At 36.9% G+C, this 26952-nt stretch overlaps 1 protein-coding gene and 1 long non-coding RNA gene across 2 annotated transcripts in view; one reads left to right on the forward strand and one right to left on the reverse strand.

Annotated features, from left to right (window-relative positions):
- LOC129770321 (uncharacterized) overlaps positions 1 to 26952 on the reverse strand; it is a 106534-nt gene that overhangs the window by 47909 nt on the left and 31673 nt on the right. The window lies entirely within an intron of this gene.
- LOC129770320 (dynein light chain Tctex-type protein 2B-like) lies at positions 19705 to 20699 on the forward strand. The gene is made up of 5 exons (XM_055773059.1): positions 19705 to 19843; positions 19903 to 19983; positions 20043 to 20102; positions 20162 to 20263; positions 20334 to 20699. Exons 1-5 carry the CDS (start codon positions 19829 to 19831, stop codon positions 20697 to 20699), a joined length of 624 nt encoding a protein of 207 aa, XP_055629034.1. The 5' UTR covers positions 19705 to 19828.

The following is a 26952-nucleotide window of genomic DNA, read 5'->3' on the forward strand; positions in this document are numbered from 1 at the left end:
AAATGAACCGCGGTTCAAAAGAGAGCCGCTTTTCGGAAAAGTCTCGGCTCAAAAAGAGCCGGCTTATTTCAATGAACGAGCGGCTCCGAGCCGCTTACTGAAATGTACCGTTTTGTACCGAGTGGTTAGCGTCTCACATTATCATGACGGGTGTTCGGGTTCGATTCCCGTTCTGGGATTTTTCGTCAAAAAAAGTTTCTTTGACTCGAACTGTGTTCACGCGTATTCTAGAGCTTGGCCCTCGGAACACATTCAAGGCGTGTTATTTGACTCAAGAAATCTCAACTAAGTATTAATAAATGACGCCATTCAAAATAATATAACATCAAGAATACTATTCTAGACACTTTCATGTCAGAGTAGAGCCACTCAAAACGGCCACTAATGAGGTTTATAGAGTCGTTCAAACATTCAAATATTACGCAACGCACTTAGAAAGATAGAAACGGACGCCTGTGTGTTGTTTAGAAATAAATCCAAATAAGTCCAAATAAACAATTTTATGCAAATGACCATTTGTTACATTTTCTGTAGGAAATGGGGAGTCTAAAATAATAAAAAAAAATTCGTTACGTAATGTTTGGGCGGAATTTCCACGCTTGTCCACGGCGAGGGGGGAAGGGGTACCGTTTTGTTTCAAATTCCGCACACTTAAGCTTTGGCCTTCAACTTTTCTTTTTCATACTTTTTCGCGGGATAAATTCATGGTGAAAAACTAAAAATATGTTTGATTACATTTGTCTCAAATTCCGAACGACAAAAATGCAAAACATAAAAACATAATTTTTGAGCTACTTTTGAGCTAGATTCTGTTAATCGACAAATGAAATTAAAGCCAATATATTCGTCGTGGGGGATTGGTGCCCTTATCATACAGTGTGGATTGCAAGGTTTGAACCCGTTCAGAAAAAATTCGTCCGTTATGCCTTACGTAACCTCCCATGAAATGACCCAAACAATCTACTAGGACTGGAAACACTTGATTCTAGGAGAAAGGTTAGCCAGGTAATGTTAGCAGCTAAAATGTTATTGGGCGAAATAAATAGTCCTGGTATTCTTGCGGTATTCAGTTTCACAAACTACAGCTTGCATGACCCAATTCACTTCATGTCAGTCCGAGTCGATGAATTTTATGGATACTTCGACTTTAATCAATCTGCTAATGCTTTTCGATTTCGGATTCAACGACGAATACTGGATCAAGACTGAATACCGGAAAAAAGACGTTTCCAGCGATGGACTATGCAAACTATTTTATTTTTTTATGTTGTTGATGTTATCTTTGTTTTGACTACCATTACTGATTGTTTTAATGTGTTTTGTACAGTGTATGTGCTTTTTACCATTTTCAATTGTGAATTATTTACCATTATTTACCAACAACAAAGTCAGATGAAATAAACAGAGAAATAAAGAAATAAAGGAATAACACCACCGTCTGGTAATATTGTAAATGGTCGACATTGTTTTCTTAGGTGTGGTTTTGACGTAGGACTACGTCTTACATTAAGGGTGCCAAATCAGAAAACAGGTCACGTTTTTATGAAATAAAGTTTACGTTAATAACTATTTTTGCTGAGAACGGATTTTCACGATTTGCGTACCAATCGAATCGGAAACATTCTAAGATTTGTTTGATATGCTATACATTACAATCCCATAGTCTGTATATGGTTTAAATTGATGAAAATTGGAAGCATTCTCATTTCCCCATACATTTGTTCAGACCATTTGTGTGCTTTCCCGAACAGAGCTGTCAATAACGAGCAACTTATGCAGCCGCTGGGATAGAAACAGTCGGAGACAAATGAATCGTTGGATTTAAAATTTCCGTAAATAAAGGAAAAGAAGAAGAAGAAAAGAGACAACGAAGGGGGATAGCGAAAGAGAATATTTGCGAAGTAAGTAAGCTGTCGCTAGCGTATAAGTATTGCATCTCCTATGAGGGAAATTCTTAGAATCTTTCTGTGCTCCACACATCGAAGGTCGCTTATTCTGCTCGTTTTGTGTATTACGTTTCTCCTGTGAATAGCACACCTTCGATACTTTTAGTTGCCATTCGTATTTGCTCTCGTGGGCATCGAACAGAAGATGCATCTCGTTAAATAATCAGTGCAATGCGTGCATTGATATAAAGAAACAAATTGCGGCGTATGACCAATTAGTGTAATGTTCTCGCAAAGGCGTGAAAGAATCGTTGCTTCTCAAAATGGTTCTTCAAAACCACGCAAGCCATTAAACCTTTTCAGGGGGCCCGGAATTTTTTACTAAAGAGTTATTTATGAACTTTCGACGTATTCGAAATAATATCCGAAATGCTAAACCAACAAATTTCAAAAAAAAGATTGCGTAGTCCTACGTCCTAAGCGGTCGTGTCTCGGATACAACCCCTCCAATTTTTTGTTGCAGTTTCCGTTCATGATAAAAAAACCACTTCGTTTCTATCTCTTGAGAACTTCCAAAGTTTTGCAAAAATGGAAGATGAACCGTATATTTTGGGTTCCTAGTAACGATGCTCTTTATTGAAATGTGTTATTTTGTGAAATATATTCTTCTATGGGTTGGCCCGGAAAGTTCGTGCCTCCATTCATGACAACCAAATCGAGGAATATCTCAAGAATAATACTCGGTGCACGAAAGGTGAGTTAACAGATTCACTACATTTATCAAAAACCACCGTCCCTGGGCATCTGGTTAAGCTAGCTGACACAAATTTGTATGGCGTATGGGTTCCACATCATTTGACCGAAATAAACTCAATCAATTATTTTCTATGAGCATTAAAAACGCCGTTTTTGATAGAAATCGTGATGAGCTATAAAACGTCTAATAATTTACAACAATTTTGAACGAAAAAATCTTGGGGCAATCGACATTAACCGTTATCTATTATTGGTATTGGAATGGAATTCTATGTTATGAGCTTCTACAAACAACCAGTCGATACATTCATTCAGTATTAATTAATACGATGGGCGTCGTGTTACACCAGAGTAAAGTCACACCTTATATCTCTTCGACAACCTGGCAAGCAATTTTGGAGTTTGACAGGGATATGCTGTTCTACTTATCGTTCTCATAGTATAAAAAACACAGTGACAGTTTTTTGACGAAAGATTATGGAACAAACCAATGTAAATTATAATTTCAAGTTTTTCCTTAAAATCGGCAGGGACTTTCCGGCGAACCGAATATTTACCAAGTACAGGAAAATCATTGGTAGATGAACTTATTACAATCACAAAACTGATGCCAAAACTGATAAAGTTTCATGTAGCCACAAGATACTACCCAGCCTTGTTTTGCGTTCTGTAAAAGCGAGGGTTTAGTATTGTTGCTCAAACGATTCTTTTTGTTTTAGCCGAGTAATTCGGAAAATGATTTGCAATCCCAAAATAATTTTCATGGGATGATGAATCTACGGTTCAGCTAAGAGAATGGGGTCCGAAATTAACCACTGATTAATGACTGTGAGTTTAAGCGGCAACCATACTTTCGTGCAACCATATGTTTGGACCCCTTCCTTCCTAACGCAACGCAAGCCATACCCCTAAAGCATAAAAGTAACACAATCTCGATCCGTGTTTACTTTATGATGATGTTGCTCGAACCTCGAATCTCATCTTGTTCGAAGATATCAACATACAACAAATATCGTAACGTAATCCTATGTCAACTATGTGGTCATGGTTCGGATAAGACCCTACAATTTTATTGTTGAAAAAAACATAATACAGAAAATAAAAACAAACTTCGTTTTTTTCTCCAAAAAAAGTTAGGAATATTCTCGTGGACATTCTACGGAGGGAAAGGGGATGTCTGACATCTGGTTCCCGGAATAAATCGCCACAGAAAACGACTGCAACAGAAACCACCGCTTATAAAATGTGTAGTAGGCTATAAATATTGTGGCGCGGTATTGTATTTCAAAACAAGAATTAACCGGGCAAACGTATCGCCCCAGGCAAACGTAACGCCCCGGGCAGACGTATACCGTCCGACGCTCGCTAGAGCTCGGTCGGACATTGCTAAAGGATCGTATCCTATGTTTCAAACTAACCGGGCAATCAGTGGATCCCAGGTTTGCGTGCGAGACACCGCCGCTTCCGACGGCGGGTCGGCGGTGGACTCGGATTGCGTCATCTTGGCGGCATGGGCCGCCTCGATTCCTTATCCTCGCCAAATGGGGACTTCGTCCCCATTACATTGTCCTCAGAATAAATTTCGAAAAACGAGAACAAGAGAATAAATTTATAATAGAAATGTGAGGCACATGATGTTTTTCCCGCGCCAAATATTTCTAGCCTACTACACTTTTTCTAAGCGGTTGTTTCTGTTGCAGTTGTTTACTGTGGCGATTTATTCCGGTCACCCTGACATCTCCATTTTCAAAAGTTCGACACCGCACCACTATATGTCAAAATTTGTTGAATCGAAAGGGTTTTCTAATAAAAATATATTTCAAATATCAAAGGAAGGGGAGGGAGGCGGTGTCGGGGGTGTTTTTTAAAGATAAAAATGTTTTTAACATTAATTTCAATTTTTGAGTGACATTTTTGCACGGTGAATTAAAAATGTTATTTTTCTTGAATAATTTTCCAACAACTTTGCTGCATATAATATTTTTATTAGACTTCTTGATTTCGAGTTACATTTTTTCGAAAAATGTTCAATGTTTCTGCATACGTCCTTATGGAAAATCAGACGTAATTAGGATTGGCCATATTTGAACTGATCACGTTGCCAGCATATGTACAAGGTTACAAAAAAATCAGAGAGAGTCGAGTCACCGACAGGATGATTTGACGTGGAATTGCTCTATGATTCTTCCTATGCACAATTGAATAGTATGGTTTATAGTTATCATTCTTCTGGCCGGGTCCTTCTGGGACTATCGCTATAACAATATAACAAATTGAATATTATGCCAATATTGTTTCTGTCAAACTAAGCACTGTTGTTATATGGATGTGTTCATTGTTATTGTTTGTCTTTGCTAAAAGGTAATTGGATTTTCTATCACCTTTTGCGAATAAAATAAATCGCTTATTGTTTACGGGTGAGCGAGGTGAGGTGATTTATAATAATAGCCAGTTTTAAATCCTAACAATTTTCTATTTTTGCAGGCAATTTGCCGTTTTTTCAAAGGTTTTTTTTTACCTAATTAACGTGTAATTAGAGATTTTCAATGTGTTTGATTTAATTGGCCAAGATACTCCATTATTCGGAAAGAAATCCGACATTTTCAATACGCTAAACAACCAAGTCCTTTGTTTTTTTTTTGTGCAGAACATATTTTTGAAATTTACATCAACTTAAACCGGACAATTTCAACTTGCGCATCTGGTAATCATTTATCTGTATGGCAAGATCATTGACCTTCTCGTAACAATCTCACCAACAGAGAAGTGGTGACTCTAATGTCTTATGCCTTAGGCTTCCACGACTCTAATGTGTTATGCCTAATTAGATGCACGCACATTCTAATCAGGCTACGGAATGAATTCAATCTAGTTTAGGCGAGTACATCCCTCGCGACGGAGATGGTGTGATTGATCGGTAAACCGGTAGATACTGTAGTTTTGGTAAAAACGATTTGGTGAATCATTTTTCCGACTCGATTTAATATATTTAATTAAAATATTTTTGAGCTCAGTTTTATGTGCTGCACATAAAACTGAGCTCAAAAATATTCTAATTAAATATATTAAATCGAGTCGGAAAAATGATTCACCAAATCGTTTTTACCAAAACTACAGTATCTACCGGTTTACCGATCAATCACACCATCTCCGTCGCGAGGGATGTACTTGCCTAAACTAGATTAAATTCATTGTTTATGTATTTACCGGATTGTATGTAAATGAGCACGAGTATCCGGAATTAAAAAAACGAGCTTTTTTTTATTTATTTATGTAAATCGCATGGTATTTATCGAATCAAATGGCTACCCCATTATGACTGGTAGGTCGTGGTGTGGTCTTGTTTGTCTAGAGAAGTGGAAGAGTGATTGGGAAAAGAGGGCGCGCACGCGTTGGCACACACTGACGCACGGGTGAGATTTAATTAATTAAGGAGTGTCCTTTATAATTCCCTCTTATGCCCGCAACGTTCCACGCGATCACCGATCACGTCTCGAGTGCTCGCGCGAGTGACGCGGGACACGACGATGATGATTTTGAGTCGCGTTTTTATCTCTGTTTTATTTTATTTGAGTTTTTTTAATTTTTAATTCCGTTTGATTGAAGTGCTGTGTTAGTTCCCCGCGCGTTAGTCTCTTTCACGTCTGCTTTGGCGGTGGCCTCATGCTTTTCTCCGGTGCTGCCGCTATTGGATATGAAAAGTGATTTTCTATACGTGTGACTGGTATGGACACGAATGATACATGGCACGAATATTGAGCAAAATTATACGAACTTTCGTCTGTGGCAAGTATCACAGATTGGATGAGACCAGTTGTAAGAATCTGTAGGGATGGTCAAATGTTCTCAAGATTATGTCTTCCACATTATGTCTCACTCTCAAGCACTTATTGCTATGTCATTTCCTCATGGTTTTACGAGATTTTTGAACCAATCGATTTGGGTGCGTCTCAATAATCTATGAAAGTATGAAGAAAATTTTATATTGATTTAAACTAACTATCGAACAGTTGAAAAAAGCATTATCCAAATGAGAATTCCGCGTTATGATTGGTCGCCTGATTTTCCAGTTATTTTCCAGAAAAATTACAGATGTAGGGTAGTAATCAAATTATGTACTTGTTCTGTAATTGTAGTTATTATAAGATTGATTAGCTAAATCACTAAAATTTATGAACATCTGTCGATATGTTCCAATAGATGAGTTGTTTGCGATTTTTTATTTAGTGAAAGAAAGACTGAACAGCGTTGTAGTAGATAAGAAATATGATCTATTAAGGGAGGACCCCGGTCTGGTAGGTCGACAAAATGGTTTTTTTTTCATTTTTGGGAAGCTTATGCCCTCATAAATGTTTTCCAAAAAGATTTTTCGATGTTTGATTTCGTTCGAACGTATTGCTGTATGAGTTTTTAAACGCGTTTTCCTTAAACTATGTTTTCTCAGCTGATGGTATCGACATTTCAGGATCCACCGATTTGGCTGAAATTTTTTATCAGCATGTAAAAATGAATTATCTAAATCGTTACATAGTCGTTTTTCAATATCACATTTTTGATGAACTTCAGCGATTTCTCATGAAAAATGAAATAAATAAATAACGCCAAAGGGGGGTCTTCGTAGCCACTTGGTTACGCGTTCGCTTCATAAGCGATCGATCGTGAGTTCAAACTCAGGGCCCTCAATTGACCATCTTTGTGTTATTATAGAATCACTACGTCCACGCAACCATCATCAGCTATGGAGATCGATCCACGGTGGAACAAAGATCGATTCATCCATACAACTGCTCTGCTCTGCAAGAAACATCGGGCGGCTGTTCTATAAATAACCCAACAATGATCGATTTCAACTGTCTCCGCTGTCCGGTCTGCTGAACAATGGAAGAACAAATAGAATACCCTTACGCCTAAATGGCTACTACAGTGTAATTTACCATAATGTAATGGAACAGAAAACCTAACGCCTGAATGGCTACTCTACAATTTACAATTTATGTGTAATTTACAATTTATAGAAACATAATTATATGTACATGTACACGATAAAAACCCGGCTCTGTTACAGATAAAATGCTAATGAGCCTGATAAATAAATAAATGGGGGAAAAAAAAATAACGCCATGCAACGAGTTACCACCTACTTTTTTGCATGATCATATAATTTGACATTCAGATCCCTCATGACGGCTCTCGTTCATCGGCTGCTTTTTAGATTTCATATAACATTTTGTTTTTTGACCCAAAAAAATAACCTGTGCAAAGTTTCAGTTCAATCGGACATGATTTAGGGGTGCCTCAAAGCACTCAAAGTTTTGATATTTTGGACACTCAGACTAAGTCCCAAAAGGTCGATAAATTTTTATTTTTTTTTGAGATAACATAATATCTCGATGTTTTATGCATTTTGAATTGGCATCGGATAAAAAATTTCGATTTTCCAAATCTCATGTAAATATGTCACCCTAATAAATTCGAGTCGACTAGTATCCGGTTTCGTATCCTATTCACCATAGAGTGTGTGTCAAAGTGTAGACAATTATCAATTTTAAAAATAGAGCAATAACGGATTACACATTTTCTCAAAACCCCATCAATATGGGTATCAAATGAAAGGGATTGACTAGATTGACAGTTATTCATGAAAAATCATACATTTCATCATACGCCCCACTTGGGGGTCTCCGTAGCCACATTGGTTGCGCGTTCGCTTAGTAAGCGATCGATTGTGAGTTCAAAACTCAGGGCCCTCATTAACCATCTTTGTGTTGTTACAGAATAACTACGTCCACGCAACAATCATCAGCGATGGAGATCGATCCACGGTCGAAATAAGATCGATTCATCCATACAACTGCTCTGCTCTGCCAGAAACATCGGGCTGCTATTCTATTAATAACTCAACAATGATCATATCAACTGCCTCCGCTGTCCGGTCTAACTGGACAATGGAAGAACAGAACGAATACTCTTACGCCTAAATGGCTACTGTGAAATGTAATGTTCCATATGCAATGGTATAGAAGGAATACTATAACGCCAAAAAAATGGCAACTGTGTAATGTGCTATTTATAGATATGATAAACATGTGACATGTGCACTATTAAAATTCGGCTCTGTTACAGCTGAAATGCTAATGAGCCTGAAATAAACGAATGGGATAAAAAAAAAATCATACGCCCCACGATTTTACTTTAGTCTCATCAATGCCCTAGATTAAAGGAAGGGTGGGATAACTACTAACTGCTACTTATCTAATTATTTTTTAGCTTTTAATACATCATCTGTAGTATTATTATGTTTTACCACAATGAAACCGTTTAACTTAAATTTTTTTTTACTATTTACACTGTTTGTGTTTTTACCATTTTTAAGGCCGTGGCAACTACAGTAACGTCTCAAATATATCACACTCAGAAAAAAATTTCGCGTTATATAATGGAAACGTAATATATTCTAAACGGATGTTTTTTCCTCATTAAAAATCTTGGCAATTCAATCGCAAACTATAATTTTTGACTATCTTTCAGTGTTAATTTCCTTCCTAGTTTCTAATTGACTATGACTGACTTCAACGTAACATATAAATTTTTGTATTATCATATTGAACAAATAAATTCAATTTATAGCATATTTTTATTTTTCATTTTTTGACACTTGTTTGTGTTTGAACTCACTGTATCGCCGACTATTTTGAAATGGAACTTCAACAATTGACGAAATCAAATATATACATGGATCAATTTTAGGAAACAGCAATCTCACACAATCGAAGAGAAAAGCGCTCAAAATAACCCATATTTGTTGATTAATTTATTCAAAGCGTGTTATTCGGCATAGAAATCTCAACCATGGACTAGTTATAAAAATGACGCAAGTAATGCTACGTTGAAAATGTAAAAGATCCACTGGAATGTTAGTGCCATACAAGATAAACGCGACTTGATAAAAACGCCTAGTGATACAATTTGGTACGTCACTGTATATGGCCACCAACAAAAATATTTTTTTCGCTGCACTTATTATTTCAATATTTATTTCAATATTTTACCCAAAAGCTTTTAAAGCTCTCCAATACTCCAACACTTTTTTTCGGGCCGCAAAAATGTACGATATTAATTTGGGAATCATTGTTATGTAACAAATTCATGATTTTAGAGCGACCGGCAGAACATTCTGTTTAAATTCGTTGAAAATGCAACAAGTTGATAAGTTCTTCACTGTACACTTACTATTTGGGATCTACAGTGTAAGAGTATGCAGTTTATTCAAAAAAATAAATGGTGTATTCGTTTAAAAATTCAAATTCAAATTTTTTTCCTTTGAAACTCTATATAAAAAAACAGAAAAAAGCACTACAAATATTGTAAATCGCTGAAATAATCGGTATCACTGGCCTAGAAATATTGTTTTGATTTTTGCACAACCAAAAGCGCAATAATAGAATCATTATTGCCACTTTTTTTCAATTTAACCCTTTAAAGGGCCGTGGAAACTAGGCAACGAATCGACTCTAACTTCAGAGAACATACTCTTTACATGAGGAATAACACATACTTAAATTTGAAAAAAAATTAACTATTGAAACAGTTGATAAAATTGGTGGCAATATAGTTGCCACGGCCCGTTAACCAAAAAACACTTCACTTTATTGCGCCTTTAGTTATCCAAAAATCAAAACAATATTTCTAGTGCAGTGATACCGATTATTTCAGCGAATTACAATATTTCTAGTGCACTGAAAGAACCTGTTTATTTTGATTTTTTTTAAATTATTTTAATTGGTTCAAATTCTGTTAAGCTTTCTACTTTGGTACCTATTTGATTGAAAACATAAAAAATCATCGGATGAAAAGCTTTTCCAAAGAAGCGAATAAGAATCAAACTTCGGACACTCAATCAAATTTCGGAAAAAATTAATTCAAATTTCGGACACTTTATTTTGTAATTTTTTGGACAAAAATTACCGTTCTGAATCATATTTCGGACGCTTAAGGAATATGATGCAGAAAACAGATCTAAACTTTATGCACAGGTATTATTTGGTTGATATTATTAATAAATTAGTACAATATGCTTTTAAGCTTTCTACTTTAACATATAAAAATCATCGAATAAAATGCTTTTCAAATGGAGCGAATAAGAATCAAACTTCGGACACTAAATCAAATTTCGGACAGATTGAATTCAAATCTCGGACACTTTATTTTGTAAATTTTAGGACGAAAATTACATTACACTTGATTATATTTTATAGTCAACTGCGGAACACTTGCCAAGCAATCACAGTAAACTGTTAACGATGATGAGAACTGATGGAACACGGGAGAATTTTGAATATTTATGAACGGGTAAATTCTACGTGCTCACGCTAAGGCAACGTCAAACACAAACGATAATGAGTAGTGTTGTAAGATTTCTGCTGATTATGTTATAATTCAAATGTAGTTCTCATGTGAAATGATAGTGAAATTAAGGGATTACTCTAAAGAAGTAATTGTGATATTAATTTTCGAGTTATATCATCAATGCATTAAGCATTTCAAGATATTAGAGCAAAGTGTCCGAAATATGATGTTGTCCGAAATATGATTCAGAACGGTACATTACATTTGATTTTATTTTATAATCAACTGCGAAACACTTACCAAGCAATCACAGTAAACTGTTAACGATGATGAGAACTGATGGAACACGGGAGAATTTTGAATATTTATTAACGGGTAAATTCTACGTGCTCACGCTAAGCAAACGTCAAACACAAACGATAATGAGTAGTGTTGTCAGATTTTTGCCGATTAAGTTATAATTCAAAGTTCTCATATGAAATGATAGTGAAACCAAGGGATTACTCTAAAGAAGCAATTGTGATATTAATTTTATAGTTATATCATCAGTGCACTAAGCATTTCAAGATATTAGAACAAAGTGTCCGAAATATGATTCAGAACGGTAGTGTTTCAAAGAAAAAAAAAAGATAAATTTGAATGTTTCATCAAATACACCATTTATTTTATTGAAAAAAGTACATGACCTTACAAAGGAGATCCTGAATAGTACGTTTACAGTGAAAAGTTTTCAACTTGTTGCATTTTCAACGAATTTAAACAGAATTTTCTGCCCGCGCTTTAAAATCGTGGTTCTGATACATAAAAATGACTCCCAAATTAAAATCGTACATTTTTAGCAGCCAAAAAAAATTGGAGTATTGCCAGATACCTTTAGAAGATTTTGGCTAAGTAAAATATTGAAATAATATTCCAAGTGCAGCGAAAAGAATATTTTTTGTTCGTGGCAATATAGTTGCCATTGCCCTTAACGGGAGAGTTGAATAGTTTAAAAAATTTCAAAGGTAAATATGTATTGTTACTTATGTAAAGATTATGTTCTCTGAAGTTACACTGGACTCGTTGCCTAGTTTCAACCACTTTATAACGGGCAAAAGCAAACGAAATGCTGAATAAATTTTATTGAAACAATGCTAAATAATGAAACAATGAAATAAATTGAATACAAAATTAATATCGCAATAATGATTTTGTGTGATATGCATTTGAAATTTCTTAATTTTTCGTTACATTTTTCATAAAGTGACTCTCTATATAGGAATCAAAGACTTAGTCCTACGTCAAAATCTGAGAACTGTCTTCAGACATTCTTATATTTGGTGGTCATTACACTCTAAGCAGTACCTCAACTGGCAAAGTTTGTTAGAGTTTATCGTTCAGTTCCTGTTTACAGCGAAAGACTGTTCTTTGATGCTGGTCTTATGTACGAAGCAAAGCATAATCGGTTGTTACAATCAACTGCTGAAAATTTATTATTTTTTCATCATAATTTACCAATGATTGCGTTTGAGTGCTGTTTATAAATTAATGATTAAAAGTAATACTGTTTGATTTTTTTCTATATTATAGAGACTTTCAACATTTTTGGCTGGTTCGTCACTTTAACTTCTATTTTTGGAACCATGTCGAAAGTGAGAATTGAACTCGTGGCCTTGAGCGTGAGAGGTACGGATGTTACCAATACGCCAGATCGCCTCCAATACTGTTTGAAAATAATTGTTAAGATGAATTTAATTTGGAAAATTCTTGCATTTCAGTAATAAACCCGTATTTATAATTATGAATGATTGATTTTAATGAGCTAATTTGTTATGATTCGCTTTCTGTTAATTAAAACTATTGATTCTTTCGAATATTTGGTATCCGGCCGGATAATAGGTCACTGTCCGGTATCCGCCCAGATATCAAATATTTACCGGATACCGGATAGTTACCGGATATCCATTTAATCTCCACTATTTATATTTATGTGTTTCCCGTCTAATAGTATATAGCATAACCCATGTCGCAAGAACGATATTGGGTAATATGCATTTCGAATCCTTCAACTTTTCGTTATACGGCTCGTTTTCAATTTTGTAGAATGACCCCCCTATAAAGAAATCAAACACGCAGTTCTTCGTCAAAAACCAGCTGATAATGAACAATTTCTAAGCTCCACCGATTTAATAGGTAAAAGAAACGCTAGCATGTTAACCATTGGTAGTGATTTCTTGACACCCGTCGAGTCACATCTATTGAACATCTCTAACTGGTGATATCAAAAGCCCCATTCGCTGTTATTGTGATGCCTCCGACAATCGCTCTGTGCTCCTCTCACACCCCTGAGACGAATGTTTGTAATCGCCATCGAGGCCCGCTGCTGCTCCCCTGTGTTCGCATTGCTGTATATCATTGTTTGTTCATAGCTGCGGCTGACTGGACTGGACCGACTTGGTATGGTATTCGTCGAGAGAGCCTTTATTAATTTACAAGTAAATGATGTCAGATAAAATTAAAAGTCATTCAATTAATCTTTCGACGGAGGAGGAGGTTAATGACATACAACACTCGAACGCGAACGCGGCTGTGATTTCAATAGTAATTAATCAGTCTGTGTGCGCTCGCGCATATCACCCAAACCGCCGCCGTGGCCACCAGCTGACCCGGGGAGAACTCCTGGAATCCGCTGGTAATAATACCAAACCATCATCGATCGGGTGATACAGCGCGGGATACGTAAATGAGAGCTTACAGATGCGAATGAAATTATGGCCACGGACTAACAAGATGTTGGTATTTCATTCGCTTCAATCGAAGATTTTTTGCAGTTCACAGCATATCATCAATATGTTCTTTCTCATACTGAATAACTGGACCAGAGAATTCAACAAACCAATTTAAATTTCTTCTATTCCATTGCATTGTTGAAGCTCAAAGGTTGCATACTTGGGGATTTAAATGTTCAAATCCAAAACAACAGAGATGGTGCGATCAAGATAGCCATACCGAGAGGAATTCGTCTGAACTTATTAAAATTATCTTATTCCCAGTATTCAAATAAAAAAACAGCTTACCGATGCTCGGAGCTGGACATTGTTTATGAAAATTTAATAATTTTCACCTTCGCTGTACTCGACTGTGGCTGCACGTATCTGCACACCCTTAGTGTCGATATTTATACACGAACAAACGTCTGCACATATGCACATTCAGTCTCCAATGGCAAAGGTCATTAATTCTTTCTCACCTCATTTTAATATCTACTCTGTTCTTCGCCGCACATCGCGTCCACCTTCCAGGTAGATGATATTTGCTTCGCAAGCACAAGCGCGACTGCCATCGGTTATGAAGACCTTGCCTTGCGGTATGGAAAGCGCACAATGGTACATCACACGGTTCGCGGAAAGAATATGAAATTATTACAACCAGCTCAACAATATAAAACAAGGAATAAAATTGAAGAAGATGCACATAGCAGAAGAATGAGTGGTGTGCAAGCACTGCTCAAAAGGATTGACACAATAAGCGGTTTAGTGAGGAACGGGTCAGATCAGCAATACCGTGTATAGACAAATTGTGTATGTGTTCTAACAATTACTTTTTGAAACAATTAATGCACTGAATACTATTTCGATGCTACATCATTTTGAATAACTACGAGAATTCAATGCATTTTGCATTTTACTTGATCATGGAATATAAATAGGTTAACACCGAGCAAAGCTCTTCTCGCGATCACTTGAAGTTTAACCCAATATCCGTCTAATTAACTACGAAAATTGGAATAAGGAGAGCCCAAGAATTGGCTCATCTCGTCATTGGCTACACCACCATGCTCGCTCAGTTGCATACACGAACAAAAATACAATGAAAATATGTTCATTATCAGATTAAAGACAGATGAATTATGAATACGGAAAATGCCTAATGAACTTCATTATAACTGTGAGCGCGCGCGAGAATGGACGAATATTTATCGGTGGACTAGAACCGAAAATCTTTCCGGCCAAACAATACCGGCTAGCTTGTGAAGGGAGACTAGAGGGAGTTTGTGGTTTTGGTCCGGAGAAAGCCTTCAGCAGCGGCGAAGACAACGGGGCTAGTGTGCATTAACACAGAAGGAATCACAAGGCACAAGGCAATGGGCTGACCTGAGCGGGTGATGAAAGGCATCCGAGAGAAAAGATGTAATAAAAAGCGGAGCACCACCGCCGGAGCACATCGTGAGAGGAACCAAACGGCTGGCTATGGCTGGCCGATCTGCGATCCGTTCCCAGCAGACTTTGCGGTGTTGTCTCAAGTACTTATTTCGCGTGTGTAGCTGAGAAAGCCTACATGCCCAACATATAGCGCACTCTGAGCAAGATCAGAAGTAATATACGGTGCTCGCGATATATGGCAGAGGGAATAATAACAATCGTCCCGGGCTCGTTTGAACATTGGGAACCAATGACTCTTCGATTTATTTATGTATAATACTTCTTGCTGTATACATTGTTTGTTTAACGGCATTCAATTAACAAAAATGATAAAATTTCAATATATCACGGACAATGAGTCAGATTCATGCTTAGGCAGATTATCTTCATTGCTAGTTGAAATGAATAATTCCGGCAAATTTTCGAATTATCTAACTATAGCATTGCATGTCGCCATAAACTACCAATATTCTACATATATCAGCTGGAATTAGTAACCGTGAAATAGTCAGTTCAAGTATTGAGCAGATTAATAAAAAGAGCAAACTTCAACCTATAAACTACAGATATTGAAGATGAAGAATCAACATTGTTACGTTTTTTAAGCCTTTTTTTCAATTTCACTGAATTAAACTATCAAGATTGTATAGATTATAGAATGACAGTGGCAATTGGTTATTATTTGTTCACATAATTTTGATGCAAAATGTCTTCAAATTCCATAGCATCCAACGGCATAAAAGAAAGGGTTTTTGCATCGAATCGTTACTGGCGATGAAAAGTGGGTCCATTACTACAATCCTAAACGTCGGGTAACGTATGGATACCCCGGCCATGCATCAACATCGACGGTCGCGCGGAATATTCACGGCCAGAAGGTTAGGCTGTCTTTTTGGTGGGACCAGCTGGGTGTGGGGTACTATGAGCTGCTAAAGCTACTACTACCTTTTTCGATCGATGCAACATGGCCAGCACTTCTCAAATTTTGATGAAGTCAAACCTGCCTCTTGGATGTAAACGTAAATTCAATCGCCACAACTTCACAGTAGCGGGACGAGCAGTGGAGAACGTAGAAAGCTTTCAATATCTTGGCAGCCATATAGCGTCGAATAGTGTTACCAAGGTCGACATAGGTGCACGAATCAAGAAGGCTGCTTTTGCGAGTTTACGAAATGTGTGAAAACCCAACCAGATAAGTTTTCGCACCAAATTCCGAATCTTCAACTCGAACGTGAAATCCGTGCTGTTGTACGCCACGTGGTGTGTATCAGTGAAGAACGTCCATAAGCAGCAGGTCTTCGTCAACCGATGCCTGCGGTACATATTTCGTGCTTGGTGGCCTCACAACTGGATCTGAACGCAAGTGGAATTGGGTCGGCCACATACTACGGAAGAGCGGAAACGAAATTTGCAAACAAGCGCTGGATTGCAATCCGGCAGGACTTCTTAATATGAAAAATAAAAATTAAAATAAATATAGGAACTGCTGCGTTGAACCAAGAAGTAGTTAATTTTGATGTAAATCAACATCAATTTATATCAGCTCCTGTTCCACTCAGCCAAACGCCAGAAGCACCAATCCCAACAGATGTGAGCATTAGTTTCTTTATGAACTTCTCGAAGTTTGTCCAGGATTTGTCAAACATGATCCATCTATTTCGCATCACAAGTGGCTCCCGAGGAACACTAAAAGCTTAATAATATGCCCGACCAGAAGGAGTGACTAGAGCAGCAGCGAATTACAATTTGAATACATCAATACAACTGCGGAAGCAATCGTAGCTAATCACCGGGTATGACATTCTATCCAAGAGAAATAAAGAAAAAGAAGCCTCCAAATAAATATTCGCTCTAGTCTATCTTAGTCTCGCACCAGCTAACGGCAGACAACAGTATTCGCTAATGCTGATATCGCATGCAACGGTTTAGATCGAGCAGCAAACGAGTTTCAATTTTCCTGTCACAAGCTGAAAGAAAATATAACGCCTGTGTTCATACATCGCTCCTGTCGTAACGTGTTTCATTCTACAATTTACTAAACAGAAAAAGTTAACTTTTCAGTTCCTTCCAGGACTATTTATCCGAAACAGAGTCTGATGTAAACATGCATGTCCAAGCGTTCAGAAGCACGTTTCCACCGTAAAAGCGTGAGCTTCCACTCTCGTGCTATCGATTTAACACACACAATGCCGTCTGGTGGAGAGTGCTTCTGTATTGTAGCATCACACACATACATTATGGTCGTTTTCTTGAGATGCCAAATGTATTTTGAGGCGTTTGGGTTGCGAGGTTCCTACAAATATAGAATAACCTGTGGCTGCAGTATTTGTCTAGAACAAGAGCATTAGCGAAAGAATTTGGATTTTGTTTTCACAATTATTGATTGTAATTGTATTTTATAGTTTACATGGTCTCGGGACCAAGGGCGCTATATTTTTTATATTTTTTTCTTGAAGGCTGAGATTTTTTTACATAACATATCCAAAAATCAGACTAGCTAATTGGCTTCAACTTGATACGTTGATCATCGGAATCGGTTAATAGCTCAATAGCTATGATTTTTTGAAAAAAGTTATTTTCAGAAAAAGGGTAAAAATCGATTTTGGACCACCTTAAAATGGAAATGGTCACCTTGATAAAATAATTGAAAAATACGAGTCTAATATTATGCGATAAGGAAAAAAAACTACCGCTTTTCACGGAAATCTGAGAATCACTATATCGGTTTAGCATTGAATGGCTGCAAATATACATCAAAGAAAATTGAATTATGTCCTTCGATATTAGTTGTTTATGTGTTGGTAAAGTCCGTGACTAGTGGTGTTCTTGATTTCCAACAACGATGTCCTAATACACCTTTGATTTCCGGTGCGTTTCAAGCGACGAAACGATGGGAAATATCCGTCTTGGTGACCCCAAAAAGTTTATACAGGGAAACTTCGATATAACGTACCTTCGTTATAACGTACCCTAGATATAACGTACATTTTACCTCGATATAACGTACACATTTCCAAAGTGTAAAGGAAATTTTTTTTCAATATTTTTTTTCTGATAGAACAATGAATTACCTGTATTGTGATGCTAAAACAAGTTTTGTACTTTCAATAAATCCCGAAATACAGCTGGTTTTGTGATTCCGGTTCTAAATGAATCAAGCTTTAATCAACAGTACGAAGGAAAACATCATGAGAAAGGCTGGCTTCGTCTTCTGATTGAAGTTATTCATTAACTTTACTAAAACAGCAACACAATAATGTATTATAGACTACGTTTGTGAGTACTTTATTATGCTTCGATAAAACGTACAATTTTGATAGTGAAATGTACGTTATATCGAAGTTTACCTGTATTAAGGACTTTATCGTCAAATTTCGGTTCATTCTAAATAATATCCAAACGCGTGTTAGCAATACACATATACTGCCGTTCTACGCATAATAGTAACATGCTCAAAAATCAGCAATTGAGAAAAACGCAGTCAAAATTTTTCTAGCACATTTGTCTACCAGAAGCTTTAAACGTTTCCATTTAGCAATACACCGGGTTATTTATAAGCAGTAAACTATTGTTTGATGAAATGTGAAGAGTTTCCCTCGCTAACGCTTGATTACAGGTTTAAAAATTGATGGTGGGCCAGTTATGCCTAGAATATGGTCATGGGACAATTGAACTTGATGTTGATTTTTTTGAATACTGGGAACACACAATAAGTTGTATTGTGTTTTTCCGAAAGATTATGCATGAAAACATCGTTTCATGGAGAAGGGAGTAATTTTCAACACTTTTCCAGAATATAAATCTCATTCTTATTAGACATTCGCGAACAAGGTGTACACTTGTTCTGTTAAACTATTTTTTTATTTGTTTGAGAACTAGTTCGTTCTACGAAAAAATGAGTACATTAGCTCTGCTGAAAGCGTGACATGAAATGTTTGTTCTTGAACCGATTAATTTACTATGGATCTGCAAAAAATACATAGTGGGCCAGTTATGCTTGAAATATGAACATAATAATAATTGAGCTTGATGTGGTTTTTTTAATCTGGGAACAAACAATATTTTTTTTTATTTTCTGGAAGATTAGGCGTAAAAACATCGTTTTATGAAGACAGGTGAAATTGCCAAAAAGTAACATAGGACAGTTGATTAGGGTAGTTGATTTGAAGTCTGAGGAACATCCAAACTCTAGTTAATTTATGGCGAATGCTTAACCAAAATAAATGTAATTTGATGATGATTTGTCAATGATTATTGATTTACTATCCCTGTTCAGACGTCCTTTTTTAAATATAGAATATTTTTTCAATGAGATTTCATTGAGTAATATTTTTTACAAAACAAACATTCTTGACATTGAGTATTGTTTGGTCAATAGCTCGAGTAATGTTGTCCTCAATATTCCAGTGTTTGTTCTTCACATAGTATTAATGAAACGCTATGAAACGGTAGGAAAGATGTTTATTTGTTAGAGCGTTTCCTAAAGCAGATAAGAGTCCGAATCTGAAGTTACGCATAATTTAACAATTTAAAATGTTCTTCAAAATCAAACGGATCTATCATAGTCTTTAAAACAATCTAGTATTCCGTTGCTTTTCATGATAAAGACGTTTCTCGAATTTTCCCGTTTCAAGTCACATTAATTTTAGGCGGACAACGATGGCAGAGGATCCTGTAACTAAATTATTTCACGAAATATAACCGCTTCGGCTTCATTATTACATTATTTACAGCAAGATGCTGAGAAGAAGATCAAGAAAAAAAAGATTGCCATCAAAGAACCGTCAAGTCCTGGTAAACGAAGGATTACGAAGGTATTCTGTGTTAAACTATAATGTTAATTCTTGATTGATGATCATGTTCACAAACCCAGCGCCAATCGATTTTCCCTGAGTTTCTTGATAATGCGAACATACGACTAACTGCAAGCAGCGTAAGTTACAGTTTGTTTGGAAGCCACACCAACATCCAATAATAATCAACACATTGTAGATTGATGCACGTTCATCAGGAGCACCATTGTATAGGAACCTATTGACATCGGGATTTCCGTCGATAGCTTCCCGGCGGTGGACTAGTCAGCGAAGTACAATGGTAATTCTCCGTCTAATGAATTCATAACGGATATGTATAGAACATCAAGTGCAATCCATTTTTTTTTCAGTATCTTACGCCACGTTTCCAAAACACCTACCGACTAGAGTCACGGTACCCATTCAGACGAGGCGAAGTCGAAGCGGTTGTCAATCGCTATCTCGGGTCGTTCTTGCATAGCTACCATTACATTCCGAAACGGGCTAAGCGACTGGCAGAAAATTTGAGCATTGATCTGAAGAACACCATCAAACGGTGCCACTTCGAAAGGTACCGAATCGTTACATGGGTGACCGTTGGGGATAAATTTCATCAGGATTTCAAGGCATCCATGCGCTTCCTGTGGGACGCCGACAAGGATGGATACGTTGATTTTGCATTTGATGGCCCAAACTTCTTCGTTGTTGCCCTCATATGTGCCGTATACTACGAATGAAGAACGTTTTTTAATAATGTATTTTACTAGAACATATTGTTTGATTTTAATAAAATAACTCACTGAATTATTGAAATTCAGTTTTATTTATTCACTAGCTGACCCGGCAAACTTCGTCTCGCCCAAAATTTGTTTTTTGTTATCAATACCTTCAAAAATTCACGTTTTCTTACTATGAGCAAGGTCGTGGGTCCAATCGCAGAACTGTTCATTGATTGATCTTCTATTCGACCCCGTTGAATTTACCTTTTACTATAAAATTCCTAGTATTTCCAACAAAACTCGTCTTCATAATATCAGATTATTTCCAGACACAATTCTCGTTCAAGATTTTTCATCCACTTACAAATAACATGTTTCTCCGATACATGGAATAAATGTTTTATGTTATTTTATGTTATTAATGTTATTTTGGTATAGATAGAAGAAGATATAGGAGTGCGTTTCATCACATTAAAATCCATTTCCAGTTTCGAACGAAGATAAATTTCGCTAGCGCAAACATCAAGTGGACTAACAGCACTTGTCACTCTGTAATTGTAGAACATATGGGAATTTAATTTTCCGAATTTTCACTTTTTCCTTCAGAGTTTTCCGAAAATTAATTCTCGAGTAATGCAGAAATTTGTGTTTCATTTATATGGCAGACCTCCCCCATTCCCCTCTCAGAGAGGGGGGTTTTATATATATAGATTATTTTTATCATTATTTAACTGGTGTTTATTTTAAATGTGATGATCACCTTTGTTTCCAGGCGATCATCTCTGATGAGGAGAAACTCATGATGAATCGTACTGTTACTCGGGGGACTTAGTGAGCGAGCCACATAATTCCTCTATTCATAACTTTGCAGAATGAAGTTTAATAACATGGGAAGATTGCTCTAAAATTGAACTGATACAATTAAAATTTCCCTGTCTTAATGGTATTGCATTTGATATTTTATCGGCTTCCAGAAGGTTTGCCTGGTGCACACATTCATGCGTGAAACCTGTTGACTTGACAGAAGAGATTTACCGTTGTTTAAGTCCGTTTTCAGTTTATACGAATTTCTAGGGTTATTTTTTGGTATTTTTACATAACATCGAACAAAAAATTAATCATATCGACTACATACTTTTGGAAATAGCTCTGATTTACCGTTTGCTTGAAATTGATTAGGAGTCACAATGCCGATTGCGCTCGTTGCAGACCAATAAAATTATGTCACTTTTCATACTGTTCAAATTTCTCTATAAAAGATAGTTGAAAATGATAAACCTTGATGGAGCATAACAAGTTTCGGTAAAATTTGATAGGAGCATACACAAAACTTGATTGGGAATAAGACTAAAAACGATGTCACTCCCATTGCATCGGAGTTTTTCATTGAAGCTTAAAAGAATTCTAATGCGAATATTCAAGCTTGATCTCTAATTTAAACCCAATTTGAACAAATTTTCAATAACTGGCTGAAATTTGAGTAACTTGATTTCAAATAAAGTTTTTCTCCGAGCAATGTCTGGCCTAATGTATACAATACCATTTTTCCATTCTGAATTGGAATTGAAGTTCAAATTCGACTGGAACTCCTTCATGTTCTTAACAAAAGTAGCCAAAATGTGACCGAATCATCTTATAGCTGTCAATAAGAGGAGTGGAAATGTTATTCCGAGAATCGAGTTGTCTCTATATAGTTGCTATGGTGATTTTTCGGGCTCGAACAACGTGTATAATTGAGTAAGACAATTCGACCAATTTGGTCGTGGCCACGGCGGAAGTGTCAGCCAGTGCCTTGACATGGTGGAAGAGCACTTTTTTCTTCGCGAAATAGGGCCGTTTTTCTGCGATTCGGCGTCGAATCGGCCCAATAATTCGGCATAGTAGAGCCCTGTGACCGTTTTGCCTTTCTCCAGGTAGTCGATGTAGATCACACCTTGTGAATTCCAGAAAACGGTGGCTAACACCTGTCCGGCCGATAGGACAGTCTTCGCCTTCTTCGGAGCGCGTTCGTCGGGTAAAGTCCACTGTTTCGACTGTTCCTTGGTCTCTGGTGTGTATCAGCTATCTCGCGCACCTTTAATCGGCGGTCTACCAATACGAGATCGTGGATTTTTGTCACGTTATCCTCCGTGGTAGCCATTTTCGGGGCACCTGGGCGTGGCTTATCAAATACCGACGTGCGACCACGTTGAAACTCGTTGAACCAGCTTTTGACGATCGCCATCGAGGGAGAAGAGTCACCGTATACAGCATCCAAGCGCTCTTTGATTTCGCTGCGCGATTTCCCTTCCAAAAACAAGAATCGAATCACCGACCGATATTTCTCTTTTCCATTTTTCTAAAATCCGCGGACACGCCCGCTTCCACACACGGTCAAAACTAAACTACGAGTCCGATTCGGCTGAAATTTTGACAGTAGCCGTTTACGAGAATGTAATACACGATAGTAATCTCTCTTGCGATACTGACACCATCGGGCTATGAGTCTAAGTACTTATCGAACCGCCCTCGTATATAATATCCACGTAGACACAAAAAAATAAAATACTATGAAACAATATAATTACATCTACACTCGACAAAAAAAAGTTGAGGAACAAAATGTGACATCGACATTTCTAAGTTATTTTTGAAATCCTGAAGCCGAGCTGGGAGCAATTCCAAATGGAATCGACAAATGATAAAACATGAATATTTTTGATTCGAATGAAAGTTTGTATTCTGTTTGGGTCGGAGGAAATATGAGTTTTCCACAGCAATTGGGAATTTTTTGACTCAAGTGTAACTTTTGAATAGGGCGTATCGATTTTAGTAAGAGAAATCTTTGATAATTTATATCTCAAAAACTATGAGTCGTGCCAAAATAGTGTCTTAGAAAGAGTTGTAGAGTATTGATATTGAAACGTGAAAAAAATATACACTGAGAAAAAAACTAGTATCCTTTTTTTATTTACAAAATTTACGAATTTGCAATATCTAAAATATGTATTTTTTTATTTTTCATATAAAATAGAAGTCATGTAGAGAATTTAAAATATGTGTCCAAGATGGTAGAACTACCCGAACTACGAACTTTGTAGAGCATCAATTTTGAACTTTCGAACAATCATTTTTAGCCACAAATTATGAATCCTGATGTGAATTAAAACAATAAATCTCTGTATCATTCTACTTCTAAATGCAGCCATTCTCGAGATATTTAAAAAAAATATTTCTAATTTATTGTCTTCTTTAAATATGCTCTTAATATGTTTGTCGTGTTATACCGTCATGTTCATGAATTTTTATGAATTTGCTTATAATTTTAAGATACATTCCATCAGATTTTCAGATTGTAAAAATATATGCCTCGAGTACGGAACACAAATAACCTAAATAACGCGAGAGTTGCAACACGCTTCTCGTACAGACTGAACTTCATCGTCGCCAGGAAACCAAACAATTACTAATGGGACCTCGAAAGCTTGTAAGAGTGAAGAAGGCACCTTAAACTACACGACTGCAGTATTTCAATTTGTTTCGCTTCAAATGTCGCTGCTGGCATTAGTCACTTCATTATCCTTAAATATGCCTCGAACAAATATAAAAAATACTCAAATACTGTATCAGAAATATCTGTACTCTCATGCACCACCACTGAATAAAATAAAAAGCCAGCAGCTCGTTCTTTCAACACAGGACACAGATGTCCTCAACTCTTCAACTCGTTTGCCGGGAAATGTTCACTTGTGTTAAAACAAATTTTTTGGGGGCAAATCGTATTTGGGGATCCATTACATTCATACACTCCATCACAAACTGACCATCTGTAAATCCCTTTGATCGAGCATCCCTTTTTCCGCAAAAACATAGATATCTTGTATAACACGTTTTCTTACTTCGGTATCACAAAAAAGTTTTTGCAGAGTACTCAATTTTCCTCCTAACTCAACATTTTTTATCAGTACGGACAAAAATTGTTTCAGATCGAACTCCTTCATTACTTTAGCAGCTTCGTTACAAATTAATATGATTAGATTTATGCATGTAAAAAAGTACATTTTGAGTCATTTCTCCACTTTTCGTTTATTTTATTATAATTTACACAAGACACACAAGAGCAAGCACACAGACGCGATTGTCAATAGACGTTTTAATGGGGAATTAACTGAACTGCTTTTCAATGGCGAGATCGCAGCATAAATCGAAGAAATTCTCTCCCAAACATTCTCTTTCTTACGGACTCACACTTTCATGCATCCTGTTCTTTTTCATAATAAACTTCAGAACATTGTCAGCAGTTACTGCCGTTTTTTTATCCCATTTGTTTATTTATTTGGACTCATTAGCATTTTAGTTGTAACAGAGCCGGATGTTAAGCCAGCGCTACACGATGCTACAAACACCCTCGAATGCTGGACGCTCGATGATTCGACGCATCGTGTAGTCGACTGACGAGCTACGAACCTCCAATGTCGATTGTCGAACATTCGCGTTGGAAGGTAATCCGTTCGTTGTGGATTACCTTCCAACGCGAGTGACACGGGTCAAAGGATTTTTGTCATTCGTTGATTCGACACTCGATGACATTCGATACACCGCTACACGATTCGTCCGAATCTATCTTTGACAGATTGGTTTGTTTACAAGTTTTAGGTGAAGGAACTGTGAAATTGATTCTCAAAGTTCAAAATATTCGGCGAAATATTGCATTCTAATAATGTTGATTTGAAGCATTTTTAATTTACAGCCCGATATCAGTACAATTGCTACGACAGCAATTTGAATACTCGCATCGTCATTCAGTTTCCTAACGTTTTTGATGGTAAGTAAAAACAATAAACATTCGATCCAAATACTCGCCGATTGTTTGGGCCGATTGCTTTGAATCGAACATTCACTTCACCGTGTAGCAGCACATTCGTCACAACATTTGACGATTCATCGAGTCAAATGTTTGAGTCCAACATTCGAGTGAAACGTTGGATGAATCGTGTAGCGCCCGCATTAATCGTGTACATGTCACATGTTTTTGTCGTATCTATAAAAAGTACATTACACAGTTGCCATCTCAACGCATTGCGGACCACTCACGAGTTTTCTCGTGTTTCGCGTTCCGTCCATTACGGATGGATCACGAAATAAACCGTCTTTTCTACACTTGATGGTTAAATCCTTGGTCTGCCAAGAATCTAACACGACCTACCGAAGGCTCGTCTTCGTCTCATCCACGCCGAAGGAGACGATCTCATTCGTGGAATTCGAGCAAAAGAAGCGTACAAGTTTGTCCCAAAACGTGCGATCCCTCATGTGTTAAGATTTACTGCCGTTAACCGCAGGAATTTATGAAAGTGTGAGTCGTTTGAGTACTAACAAAAGTAACGAAAGTAAATAAAGTCAGAGGAGTGGATTAGCATGGAAAATGTGGAAATTACTCATAAAATTATTTTTACTCCGTTGTATGGCAGAATTTTCAATTATATTCACATTCATCACCCAGATGAAAAAAAATTATTTCAGCATCTTTCGAATGAGACTGCGGGCCGCATGAACGAGCCACCACTTTTCAAACACATCCCCAAAACCGAGTATAAAGCCTGCATTTTTCAAACAAAAAGCACTTCACTGCATTCAAATAAAAAACTAAACTTTATTCAAAATTTCCATCGATAGTTATTTTTTTTCCCAATTTCTCCGGCGATTTGTGGATGCCACGCCGAAAGAACTGTCCCTCCTTAGGTGCAAACCAGGTGCAGCTATTTCCTCACATTTTCGTCGTATTAAGTATTTAAGTGCTACCCAGCAAGTGTGTATCCCATCGATGCAAACAGGTGGTAGTCGGAAGGAGCCCCAAGTCCGGTGAGGAAGCCGTACGTGAAAGAACTTCTCAACCAAATGAATCAACGTTTCATTGAACGATTTGACAGTGTATTATGGAACATTATCATGCAACAACATCACTTTATGTTACCTGGTTTAGTACTAAGGTTGTTTTTCATCCTAAGCTCGACTCAAATTGATCATTTGTTGTCAGTAGCATTCAGTATTAACGGTTTTGTTATGTTTCAGTAGCAAACATTGTCTTCCGTCCATAGCGATTTGGTCGTGCAACCGATGCTGCACTTACCCAAGATCTTCGACGCTTTGGATTCTCGAAAAAAAAAATCTATTTTTCATCTCCTTAAGTCATACAACAGTCTCATTCAGATGGTAGCAGGAAATCAATGCTAACCGCAAATCGTACATTCCAGGCACAAAATTCGACGTGTTCAAAGCTTTTCATGCAGAATGT

The sequence above is a fragment of the Toxorhynchites rutilus genome, chromosome 2 (assembly GCF_029784135.1).
Source record: "Toxorhynchites rutilus septentrionalis strain SRP chromosome 2, ASM2978413v1, whole genome shotgun sequence".
NCBI classification, from domain to species: Eukaryota; Metazoa; Arthropoda; class Insecta; order Diptera; family Culicidae; genus Toxorhynchites; species Toxorhynchites rutilus.

What these genes read in the sequence shown, in the direction of transcription:
- LOC129770320 (XM_055773059.1), top strand. An exon ending in GTAAACGAAGGATTACGAAG is followed by an intron (nt 19,984 to 20,042) that starts GTATTCTGTGTT and finishes TCACAAACCCAG; the next exon opens with CGCCAATCGATTTTCCCTGA. An exon ending in CTAGTCAGCGAAGTACAATG is followed by an intron (nt 20,264 to 20,333) that starts GTAATTCTCCGT and finishes TTTTTTTTTCAG; the next exon opens with TATCTTACGCCACGTTTCCA.